Source organism: Saimiri boliviensis, chromosome 21 (genome assembly GCF_048565385.1).
Source record: "Saimiri boliviensis isolate mSaiBol1 chromosome 21, mSaiBol1.pri, whole genome shotgun sequence".
NCBI classification, from domain to species: Eukaryota; Metazoa; Chordata; class Mammalia; order Primates; family Cebidae; genus Saimiri; species Saimiri boliviensis.
This window is the reverse complement of record NC_133469.1, coordinates 32,349,348-32,361,386: the sequence shown is the minus strand read 5'-3', so window position 1 is coordinate 32,361,386 and position 12,039 is coordinate 32,349,348. Positions and strand designations below refer to the sequence as shown.

Below are 12,039 nucleotides of genomic sequence, written 5' to 3'. Positions count from 1 at the left end.
GGAGTTTCGCTCTTGTTACCCAGGCTGGAGTGCAATGGCACGATCTCGGCTCACCGCAACCTCCGCCTCCTGGGCTCAGGCAATTCTCCTGCCTCAGCCTCCTGAGTAGCTGGGATTACAGGCACGCGCCACCACGCCCAGCTAGTTTTTTTGTATTTTTAGTAGAGACAGGGTTTCACCATATTGACTAGGATGGTCTCGATCTCTGGACCTCGTGATCCACCCGCCTCGGCCTCCCAAAGTGCTGGGATTACAGGCTTGAGCCACCGCGCCCGGCTCAAATGGGATTTCTATTTTCAGGTCCTTGAGGAATCGCCACACTGTCTTCCACAATGGTTGAATTAATTTACATTCCCACCAACAGTGTAAAAGTGTTCCTATTTCTCCACATCCTCTCCAGCATCTGTTGTTTCCCGATTTTTTAATGATCGCCATTCTAATTGGTGTGAGATGGTATCTCAATGTAGTTTTGATTTGCATTTCTCTGATGACCAGTGATGATGAGCATTTTTTCATATGTTTGTTGGCCTCCTGTATGTCTTCTTTTGTAAAGTATCTGTTCATATCCTTCGCCCATTTTTGAATAGGCTTGTTTGTTTTTTTCTTGTAGATCTGCTTTAGTTCTTTGTAAATTCTGGATATCAGCCCCTTGTCAGATGGGTAGGCTGCAAAAATTTTTTCCCATTCTGTTGGTTGCTGATTCACTCTACTGACTGTTTCTTTTGCTGTGCAGAAGCTGTGGAGTTTGATTAGGTCCCATTTGTCTATTTTGGCTTTTGTTGCCATTGCTTTTGGCGTTTTGGTCATGAAGTCCTTGCCTACACCTATGTCCTGAATGGTTTTGCCTAGATTTTCTTCTAAGGTTTTTATGGTATTAGGTCTGATGTTTAAGTCTTTAATCCATCTGGAGTTAATTTTGGTGTAAGATGTCAGGAAGGGGTCCTGTTTCTGCTTTCTGCACATGGCTAGCCAGTTTTCCCAACACCATTTATTAAACAGGGAGTCCTTTCCCCATTGCTTGTTTTTGTCAGGTTTGTCGAAGATCAGATGGTTGTGGTTATGTTGTATTTCCTCTGAGGCCTCTGTTCTGTTCCATTGGTCTATATCTCTGTTTTGGTACCAGTACCATGCTGTTTTGATTACTGTAGCCTTGTAGTATAGTTTGAAGTCCGGTAGTGTGATGCCTCCTGCTTTGTTCTTTTTGCTTAGAATTGACTTGGCTATGCGGGCTCTCTTTTGGTTCCATATGAAGTTTAAGGTGTTTTTTTCCAGTTATGTGAAGAAGGTCATTGGTAGCTTGATGGAAATAGCGTTGAATCTGTAAATTACTTTGGGCAGTATGGCCATTTTCACGATGTTGATTCTTCCTAACCATGAACATGGAATGTTTTTCCATCTGTTTGTATCCTCTCTTATTTCGTTGAGCAATGGCTTGTAGTTCTCCTTGAAGAGGTCCTTTACGTTCCTTGTTAGTCGTATTCCTAGGTACTTTATTCTCTTTGTAGCAATTGTGAATGGCAGTTCGTTCTTGATTTGGCTCTCTTGAAGTCTATTACTGGTGTATAGGAATGCTTGTGATTTTTGCACGTTGATTTTGTATCCTGAGACTCTGCTGAAGTTGTTTATCAGTTTCAGGAGATTTTGGGCTGAGATGATGGGGTCTTCCAGATATACAATCATGTCATCTGCAAATAGAGACAATTTGATTTCCTCTTTTCCAATTTGGATACCCTTTATTTCTTTTTCTTGCCTGATTGCTCTGGCTAGAACTTCCAGTACTATATTGAATAGGAGTGGTGAGAGAGGGCATCCTTGTCTAGTGCCAGATTTCAAAGGGAATGCTTCCAGTTTTTGCCCATTCAGTATGATATTGGCTGTTGGTTTGTCGTAAATAGCTTTTATTGTTTTGAGATACGTTCCATCAATACCTAGTTTATTGAGGGTTTTTAGCATAAAGGGTTGTGGAATTTTGTCAAAAGCCTTCTCTGCATCAATCGAGATAATCATGTGGTTTTTGTCTTTGGTTCTGTTTATGTGGTGAATTACGTTTATGGACTTGCGTATGTTGAACCAGCCTTGCATCCCCGGGATGAATCCTACTTGATCATGGTGGATGAGCTTTTTGATATGCTGTTGCAATCGGTTTGCCAGTATTTTATTGAAGATTTTTGCATCTATGTTCATCATGGATATTGGCCTGAAATTTTCTTTTCTTGTTGAGTCTCTGCCGGGTTTTGGTATCAGGATGATGTTTGTCTCGTAAAATGATTTGGGAAGAATTCCCTCTTTTTGGATTGTCTGGAATAGTTTCAGAAGGAATGGTATCAGCTCCTCTTTGTATGTCTGGTAGAATTCAGCTGTGAACCCATCTGGACCTGGGCTTTTTTTGGGTGGTAGGCTCTTTATTGCTGCCTCGACTTCAGACCATGTTATTGGTCTATTCAGGGTTTCGGCTTCTTCCAGGTTTAGGCTTGGGAGGATGCAGGTGTCCAGGAATTTATCCATTTCTTCCAGGTTTACTAGTTTATGTGCATCGAGTTGTTTGTAATAATCTCTGATGATGGTTTGGATTTCTGTGGAATCTGTGGTGATATCCCCTTTATCGTTTTTTATTGCATCAATTTGATTATTCTCTCTCTTCTTTTTTATTAATCTGGCTAGTGGTCTATTTTGTTGATCTTTTCAAAAAACCAGCTCCTGGATTTATTGATTTTTTTGAAGAGTTTTTTGTGTGTCTATTTCCTTCAGTTCTGCTCTGATCTTAGTTATTTCCTGTCTTCTGCTAGGTTTTGAGTTTTTTTTATCTTGCTCCTCTAGCTCTTTCAATTTTGATGATAGGGTGTCAATTTTAGATCTCTCCTTTCTTCTCATGTGGGCACTCATTGCTATATATTTTCCTCTAGAGACTGCTTTAAATGTGTCCCAGAGATTCTGGTATGTTGTGTCTTCGTTCTCATTGGTTTCGAAGAACATCTTTATTTCTGCCTTCATTTCATTGTTTATCCAGTCAACATTCAAGAGCAAGTTGTTCAGTTTCCATGAAGCTGTGCGGTTCTGAGTTAGTTTCTGCATTCTGAGTTCTAACTCGATTGCACTGTGGTCTGAGAGACTGTTTGTTATGATTTCTGTTCTTTTGCATTTGCTGAGGAGTGATTTATTGCCAATTATGTGGTCAATTTTAGAGTAGGTGTGATGTGGTGCTGAGAAGAATGTATATTCTGTGGATTTGGGGTGGAGAGTTCTGTAAATGTCTATTAGGTTTGCTTGGTCCAGGTCTGAGTTCAGGTCCTGGATATCCTTGTTGATTTTCTGTCTGGATGATCTGTCTAATATTGACAATGGGGTGTTAAAGTCTCCCACTATCATTGTGTGGGAGTCTAAGTCTCTTTGTAAGTCATTAAGAACTTGCCTTATGTATCTGGGTGCTCCTGTATTGGGTGCGTATATATTTAGGATCGTTAGCTCTTCTTGTTGCAGCGATCCTTTTACCATTATGTAATGTCCTTCTTTGTCTCTTTTGATCTTTGTTGCTTTAAAGTCTATTTTATCAGAGATGAGAATTGCAACTCCTGCCTTTTTTTGCTCTCCATTTGCTTGGTAGATCTTCCTCCATCCCTTTATTTTGAGCCTTTGTGTATCCTTGCATGTAAGATGGGTTTCCTGGATACAGGACACTGATGGGTTTTGGCTTTTTATCCAATTTGCCAGTCTGTGTCTTTTGATTGGGGCATTTAGTCCATTGACATTTAGGGATAGTATTGTTATGTGTGAATTTGATACTGTCATTTTGATGCTACCTGGCTGTTTTGTTGGTTAGTTGATGCAGATTCTTGATTGTGTTGATGCTCTTTTACCATTTGGTGTGTTTTTGGAGTGGCTGGTACTGGTTGTTCCTTTATATGTGTAGAGCCTCTTTCAGGAGTTCTTGTAGAGCAGGTTTGGTGGTGATGAAATCTCTGAGTGCTTGCTTGTTCACAAAGGATTTTATTTTTCCTTCACTTATGAAGCTTAGTTTGGCTGGATAGGAGATCTGGGTTGAAAGTTCTTTTCTTTAAGGATGTTGAATATTGGCCCCCAGTCTCTTCTGGCTTGTAGGGTTTCTGCTGAGAGATCTGCTGTGAGTCTAATGGGCTTCCCTTTGTGGGTAACCCAACCTTTCTCTCTGGCTGCCCTTAGCATTTTCTCTTTCATTTCAACCCTGGTGAATCTGACGATTATGTGCCTTGGGGTTGCTCTTCTTGAGGAATATCTTTGTGGTGTTCTCTGTATTTCCTGGATTTGAATATTGGTCTGCCTTGCTAGGTTGGGGAAGTTTTCCTGGATAATATCCTGAAGAGTATTTTCCAGCTTGGATTCATTCTCTTCATCACATTCAGGTACACCTATCAGACGTAGATTAGGTCTTTTCACATAGTCCCACATTTCTTGAAGATTTTGTTCATTCCTTTTTGCACTTTTTTCTCTGTTCTTGCCTTCTCTTTTTATTTCATTTAGTTGATCTTCGACCTCTGATATCCTTTCTTCTGCTTGGTCAATTGGGCTGTTGAAGCTTGTGCATGCTTCACGAAGTTCTCTTGTTGCGTTTTTCAGCTCCATCAATTCACTTATACTCCTCTCTATGCTGTCCATTATCGTCAGCAGTTCGTCCAATCTTTTTTCAAGGTTCCTATTTTCTTTGCGTTGGGTTAGAACATGTTCTTTTAGCTCATTGTAGTTTCTTACTACCCACCTTCTGAAGTCTGATTCTGTCATTTCATCACCCTCCTTCTCCATCTGGTCTGGTTCCCTTGCTGGTGAGGAGTTGTGATCCCTTTTAGGAGGAGAGGTGTTCTGGTTTCGGGAGTTTTCATCCTTTTTGCGCTGGTTTCTTCCCATTTTTGTGGGTTTATCCACCTGTTGTCTGTCTCTGTCCCAGGGAGTTGGAGCTTTATGAGTTTCCGTTGCAATACTGCCTTTTTTGATTTTTCTTTCAGGTCTGACCCGCCCAACTAGCAGCACGCCTAGCCACTGCCTGCCTGCAGGGGCTTTGCTGAGCTGCTGTGGGCTCTGCCCAGCTGCCCTGAGCTCTTCCCTGTAGTCCTTTTTATATGGGCATAGTTAGAACTGTCTCGGCAACGGTGGCCCCGCGTCTGTTATGGCGGACTCTCTCTGTTGTGGCTGGTTGCCTCGGCAACGGCGGCCTGCCTCCCTAGCGGTGGAGAGTCTCAGTAATGGTGGAAGCCCCTCCCCCACGGAGCCGGACCGTCCCAGGTTCAGCTGTGCTTGGTTTGGAGGGCTCAACCCAGAGGGTTTCCAATTACTGTTTTTGTTTTCGTTGTTGTTGGGGGTGGAGGGGTGGGACCAACCCAGCCTGATCACCTGGCTCCCGGACTCAGAGTCTTTTAAGTTGAACGACCCCCGTTCCGGTCGCTTGTTGAAAAGGCGCCGGGATCTCCCCTGCTGCGACTCACGGAGTCGGCTCAAACTGTGGCGCCGGCTCCTGGCGGATTTTTTGCCTAGGAATCTCCTGGCCTGACTCGCTATTTCAGATGAATGGGCAACTCTGCCGTCTCAGGGCTCTGCTCGCCAGCTAAGAGGGCTCCCAGACCAGTGGCTTTTGTACGGAGAACCGCAGCAACAGGGAGTGGTCACAGCAGCCACGCGGGCGGAATCAGCCCCGCGGGGGCCAAAACAGCCGCACCGGCTGGGACTGCGACGCTGGCGACCCCTCTGCCTGGGTATCTCCTGGTCTGTGGGCAATAAGAGTTCCTCTGGAAATGCGACGTCCACTCACCCTCTGCACTTTCACTGGGAGCTGAAGTCCTGAGCTGTTCTTAGGTGGCCATCTTCCCAGCATTCTCCCAGACAGTCCTTTTCAACATCAGCACTCCAGGCAGATCAGAACCTTTCAGAACTAGGGGAAAATACATCCTGAAGTGCTTAATTGTACACCCCTTGAGGCTTGCAGAATAAACGCCCTTATGAAAAGAAGACTTGAGTTCCCAACAAGTATTGAGTGGCTCAATTATTTCTTCCTCTGTTCCACGAAAATGGTTTTTCAGTGCAGAGGATAATTCTGCACACATTTATCAGTCCTGGCATGGACCTATCCCTGTGGAGCACATGTGGATGAAACATGTGATGCCCAGTTTCAAGGGGTTTACAGTATTTTATGGGGAGCACCAGGTAGAGAATACTCCAACTAAGAGGTCAGGCAGGGTGGGGAGGGGACTTCTGGAAGAGTGAAAATGTGAACCAAGCCTTGAAAGCTGGGTAAGATTTTGGACAAATATGGATAAGAAGAAAGAGCCAACCATTTTTTACACTGCAGCCGAAGTGGTCTTTCTGAAGCACAAATCTCATTATTCCATTTCCCTCTTTAAAGCCATTGGGATGAGAAATATCACTACTCATTTTGCTTTGTGCGATAATAGTGCTCAGCACACAGTGAGTGAGAAAACTGAGGGCCAAGGTGGGACCACATTGTCTCCAAAGCCAGCTAGCTAATGGCAGAATCATACTAGAACTGACTGCCACTGGGGCCATGCTCTTCAGCTCCTCAACAGCCATTCTTGGCTGAACTCACTGAGCAAAATCAAGGTGCCGGCAGAACTGTGTTTCTTTCCGGAGGCCCTTGGAGAGAATCCATTTTCTTGCCTTTTCCAGCTTCTAGAGACGGCCTATATTCTCGGGCTTATGGTTCCTTCTTTCCTCTTTAATGGCTGGTTGAGTCCTTCACATATCACATCACTCTGACACTGCCCCTTCTGTCCTCCTCTTGCACTTGTAAGGACACTTGTGATGACATGGCCTAGCCAGATTACCTAGAATAATCTCCCATCTCAAAGTCCTCGTCCGTAATCACATCTATAGGGTCCCTTTTACAATTTAAGATAACATTCTCAACAGGTTCCAGGAATGAGAATATGGATGTCTTTAGCCATTATTCTGCCTACCACAGATATAACCTGGCTGTTACCACCACGGGTTGGAATGAGGATCATTCTGGGACTGCTGCAAGATGCTGGAAACTGGAACCAAGTGCTGCCTTCATGGTAAGAAGCCAATGCTGAAACAACACTGAGTGGATGGAGCATTAAGCAAAACAGGAAGGAGCAACTCCTTCTGCCCTCCTCCTGGCCTCTAGTCTCTCTAGCGCCCCTTGTTGGCGGGACCTCTCAGAAGGGCAGCTGGCTAAGGAGGACTGTAGTTTTGCAGTTTCAGTTCCAGCATCCCAGAGCTGAATATGGAAGGGTGGGTGGGAAGCTGGGAGATAGTAGCTTAGTAACTGACAAAGATGTCACTAACAAATTCGGTTTAAACAAGTAATTACATTACATTTAATAAAAAGTTAAAAATTCCAATATATGATGGTTCTTATAAACTGTTAAGAAAAAGCAACCCAATAAAAGTGGACAGATAATAATGTAAAACTCACCATGGCTAATAAACATATGAAAATACTTTTAATCCCATTTGTGAGCAGGGAAATGCCTTAGGGCCTAGATGCAGGAGAAGGAGGTCGTTCTTTTTGTTTAGAAGATAATCCTGATCCTTCATTTTGGCACAGCCGAAACACAAATTGGTACACCAAGAATTAACGGATCAGTGAAGAGCAAGAGTTCTCCAGGTAGGAAATAAGAAGACTGGAACCTGAGCATACAAGCCCTGCCAGATGAAGGGCCTTCTTGGGCAATGTCCAGATCTGTGGAATTTAATCTTCAGAAGAACAGTCCATGCAGTGTCTGCTCATCGCAGTGCTCTCAGTTCTGAAACAATAGCCACTTTCCAGAGCATTACCAGGGAGGTAGCTCAGTCCACCCTTGAGAACCCCAGGCCAGTCCCATTTCCCATAAGCCAGCTGTAAGAAGCTATAAGAAGAAGGAGTGAGTTTGGGGTGTGGGGTGGTGATGTGCTCTGAGAAAGGCACAGAGCCAGAAAAAACAAGTTAGAGCCTCTCTAGGCACCGGTGAATCATGTCAATCATATCATAGATCAATGTCAAATGAGGTAAAACAAATTACTAAAGTGGCCAGGGTACTTCTAGGCTAGTACATAGTTGTGGAAAGAGGAGTTTGGCTTCTTTTGTCTTATTCCCAAACCAGCACAATTTGTCTTCAGTGACCCTTACAGCATTCTTTGTGCTGACAGTGAGTGGATCAGCTTGGTCTTTTCTGGAGGATAGACAGAAGAGCTAAAAGTATCCAAAAGAAACCAGATAAAGAAAACCTAAAGCCTGAAGACATTTTTCTTGTATGTCAAAGTCCTAATTTTAGACCCAGTTGAAGGCTCATTATCCAACGTATTACAGTAATGGAATTGTAACCCTGCTACATCCCAAAGGAACTCTCCATCACCAGAAAGAAAACAGCCTGCTGAGTCAATCTTCAACATTCATGGATTCCAGGAGTGGCAAAAATGTTTCTTGACTTTCCCAGTCAGTTGCTTTTTGATCTCTCTCTCTCGAGTCACCTCTACCCTGAGTCCTGGTTCCAGTCTAGACTGTAGGAACAGTCCTGGGCTGCCTTCTAAATGTAGCATAAACCAGACCAACAAACCTTTCTCTTGAGGGTTCTGATAGTCCCCAGCACACTCTTTCATGACTTACACCAAGTGGCTGTCTCTCTCGGGGGGATAAAGGGCAAGGAACAAAAGGATTCTGTGAAATAGGAAATCCGTTCTTCCCCAAAGTCAAACTAGATACTAGACCTTTGGGTTGGCCATAAGTTTATTTGCATATCTGGATGCTGCTATGCTTTTATGCTTTGGAAGCCAGACTGAGATTACAGGTTGAGTATCCCTTATCCAAAATGCTGGGACCAGAAGGATTTTGGATTTTTTCAGATTTTGGAATATCCTGTTCCTCAGGGTTCCCTCCTAAATTACTATCCAGGAAGAAACATAAAACTACACATAAAACTGTGTTTCATGATACTTAAGAGTTCAGCATCCCTAATCTGAAAATCTGAAATCTGAAATGCTCCAATGAGCATTTCCTTTGCTGAAAATGTTTCAGATTCTGGATTAGGGATGCTGAACCTGCACTGAATTGTTCCTCTCTTCATCTCCCCACGAGCCCTATGTTGTATTTAAGCAGCCCTCCCTCCCTCCTGTCCTGTAACTGTGAGTGCCAAAGTAGCTCTGATGTGCCTGCACTCTAAGCTATAAAGAAATAATCAGCCACAGTTAATGGCCTATAATTTGTTATTTCTGTATCCTGTTCCTCAGAGTTCTCTCCTAAATTATTATCCAGGAAGAAACATAAAACTACACATAAAACTGTATTTCATAGAAACAAAAGAACTGAGCTCTTTTTTCGCTTTGTCTCCCTGTGATCTGAAGCAGTTGGACTTCTTAGATGGAAATGAGGTTCATTGCCGCAGATGGGAAAGGCTGCGCACTTTGGTTTGCACCATTACGATGCAGACATACATACAGGACTGGCTATATAATTTGCAGGACCTACTGCAAAATGAAAGTGTGGGGCCCTTTAATATGTTAGGAGTTTCAAGCCTGCAACAGAGGAACATTAAACTGAAAGTGGGCCCTTCTGAGTGTGGGGCCCTGTGTAACTGCAGAGGCCGCACACCTATCAACCTGCTCTGCATGCAGAGGATGGCCTCTGGAATAGAAAGATGAAGGGAACTCCACCCTGAGAAGGTCAGGAGAAAGCACAGGTGAGGCGGTGGGTGGTGTGGCCAAGGACAGTGTGCTCTGCGCGTTTCTCTTGAATGCAGTCTGCTTGGCATTGGGTATTGGAGGGCCCAAGGATCAGAAAGTACCAATGTACATGAGGATGCGGGAAGGAAGCAGGGACGAAGGATGTGAGAGAATGCTGGGGTTGAAGGAGGGGTGGCAGAGCAAGGGAGTTCTAGGCATGGAATCATCTTGTTTTGTTTTCATTTAATCAACCCATTTCTCTCTCTCTCTCTTTTTTTACTGAAGTAAAATGTATCAGATTTAAATGAATGATTTTCTCCCTCCAAATCTGCTCTTCCTGTTTCTTTACCTTGGTGAATGTAAATCACTGTCCACCTAGTTGATCAAGGCCAAAGCTGGGCGTCATCTCTGACTGATCCCTCCCCAAGTCCACAGAATATCAATTCTATCATTAGTGCCTCTCTTGAGCCTACCCATCTGCTTGCTCCATAACCAGTGAAACCACCATCATTCCTGTCCATGACTATGGCAGCAGCCTCCTCATTTACAGCTTCCAAATCATCTAGACTGGAGTTTAAGTCCTCATTCTGCCACATGTTAGTTGAGTGACCTTGGGCTGGGCTCTTCACCCCTCTGTGCCTCAGTTTACACATCTGTAAAATGGGAATAATAATACCTATCATAAAGCATGGTTGTCAGGGCTAAAGGAAATAAAGAAGTGGCTGAGCATCTTTCTTCTTGTTCCCTGTCCATCCATCAGGCCTTCAGTAAAACATTCCTTCCCTTTCCTGACTTGTTCAGTGTAGGTTCCCACCAGCCTGCTCTGCAGGCCTCACCACACTTCCGTGTCTTCTCTCAGCAGTCCTCTCCAAGAGGATAAGGATCCTGGCTCTCCATGGCCAATGTGTGTCTGACATGGAGTAGGAATTCACCTTACTATGTGACAGGCATTCTCATATAGAATCAAATGTTCCCAGGCATGGACTCCCTGTAAGCTTTCCCCTAACTATAAGTGGGCAGGTGACCACATGACAGAAACAAATGACAAAGACCAAGACTATCCCAGAAGATATTAAATTAAACCTGGGGCACTGGGATGGCACATCAGAGCAGATCCCTCTGTAAGAAACAGACCTAGGTCAGGTAAGGCTGCCCAAGGAAGCCAGGAAACTGGGTGCTCTAGGTCAACACAGCGAAACTCCCCAGAGAATGCAATGGGGCTGGACAGGGATGTGACAGACTGAGGCAGGAAGATACCCCAGAGGAAGCAATAAAGGTGGGACCCCTGTGGGCCACCCCTTTGTTCTCAGGTCCTGGAAGCGCCCCATCCAATGCTCCCTACTGAGACCAACAGGGTAAGGGGTGTTCACACTAGGGGGCTAGTGCCCTGAGCCAGTCAAGTCAGAGTGGGGGGTGCTAGGTTGTATTTTCCCATGAAATAACATACATGTAGGAAAGTACATCAGACATATCTGTAGGGGTTGCTGAATTGTAAACCCACTACTCCGATCAAGCCTTGGAGCATCACTAGCACTCCAAATCCTCCGTAACCTGCTGTCTACATCCTCCTAGAGGCCACCAGGCCTCAGCTTTTGTAGTTACCATGTCCTCGCACACCCAAAGAATAGTTTTGCTTTGACTCATTTTGAACTTCTCAAAAATGGAATCATACAGCATATATTTTATTTTTTCCACTCAATATTTTGTGAGAGTTGTCCATGTGGTTGTATGTAACTACTTTATTGATTCGTTGCTATGTTTTGTGGCTGTTTCACAAGTTACTTATTCCTTGTGTGGATGGACAGTTGTGCTGTTTCTGGCTTGTGCATTTTCCATGCCTTAGTGTGAGACTGTTCTTCTGGATGGCTTGCAGGGGAGTGGGAGTATGGGCTGGAAGAGAAGGGAGGGGAGGGGAAGCAACAGAGGCAGCTCTGGGCATGGGGGGAGAGCAGGTGGGAGGGACCCATGGGTCAAACAGGGCTACTGAAGTACAGAGCAATGTTGAGGGTACCAGAGGAAAGGGTTCTGGAGGGATCCTCGGATGTGTGCTCCTACTCTGAGACTGGACGGGAACACTCCCCGCAAGGTCATAATCAGGGGGTTTAGTAGGCATGGGCATGATGCCTCTACCCTCTGGACCTGCTGCCTGACCCCAGTTCCCTGTGGGGTACAGACCAGTTGCATTCAAGAGAGAACAGACAAGGCAGCTTATTGCAGAATACTGCCCTTGGGGCTCAGAGGAAACACTAGAAATTGACCAGGAAGTCAACCACTGGTGCCGCTCCTTTCCCAGTATGGGCACCCACCAAGAGGTTTGCATTTGGGAAGCTCAGGGATCACTGGATGAACATCCAGACCCTGGCCCACATGGCTGGAGCCCTGAAGGAAGGGGTCTGCACT

At 44.7% G+C, this 12,039-nt stretch overlaps 1 protein-coding gene across 8 annotated transcripts in view; it reads left to right on the top strand.

The window, feature by feature from the left end:
- LOC141582622 (uncharacterized) overlaps window positions 1-12,039 on the top strand; it is a 77,857-nt gene that overhangs the window by 34,754 nt on the left and 31,064 nt on the right. For 6 of the 8 annotated variants that reach the window (XR_012515500.1, XR_012515501.1, XR_012515502.1 and 3 more), the window contains one exon: window positions 6,941-7,034. Coding sequence is in view for 3 of the 8 variants with exons in the window: in XM_074391167.1 (XP_074247268.1) it covers window positions 6,941-7,034 (94 nt within the window). In the remaining 5 variants the exon portion in view is untranslated. Of the gene's footprint in view, window positions 1-6,888; window positions 7,035-7,549; window positions 7,610-12,039 lie in introns of all 8 variants that reach the window. The other 2 variants (XR_012515499.1, XR_012515498.1) reach the window with 2 other exon arrangements.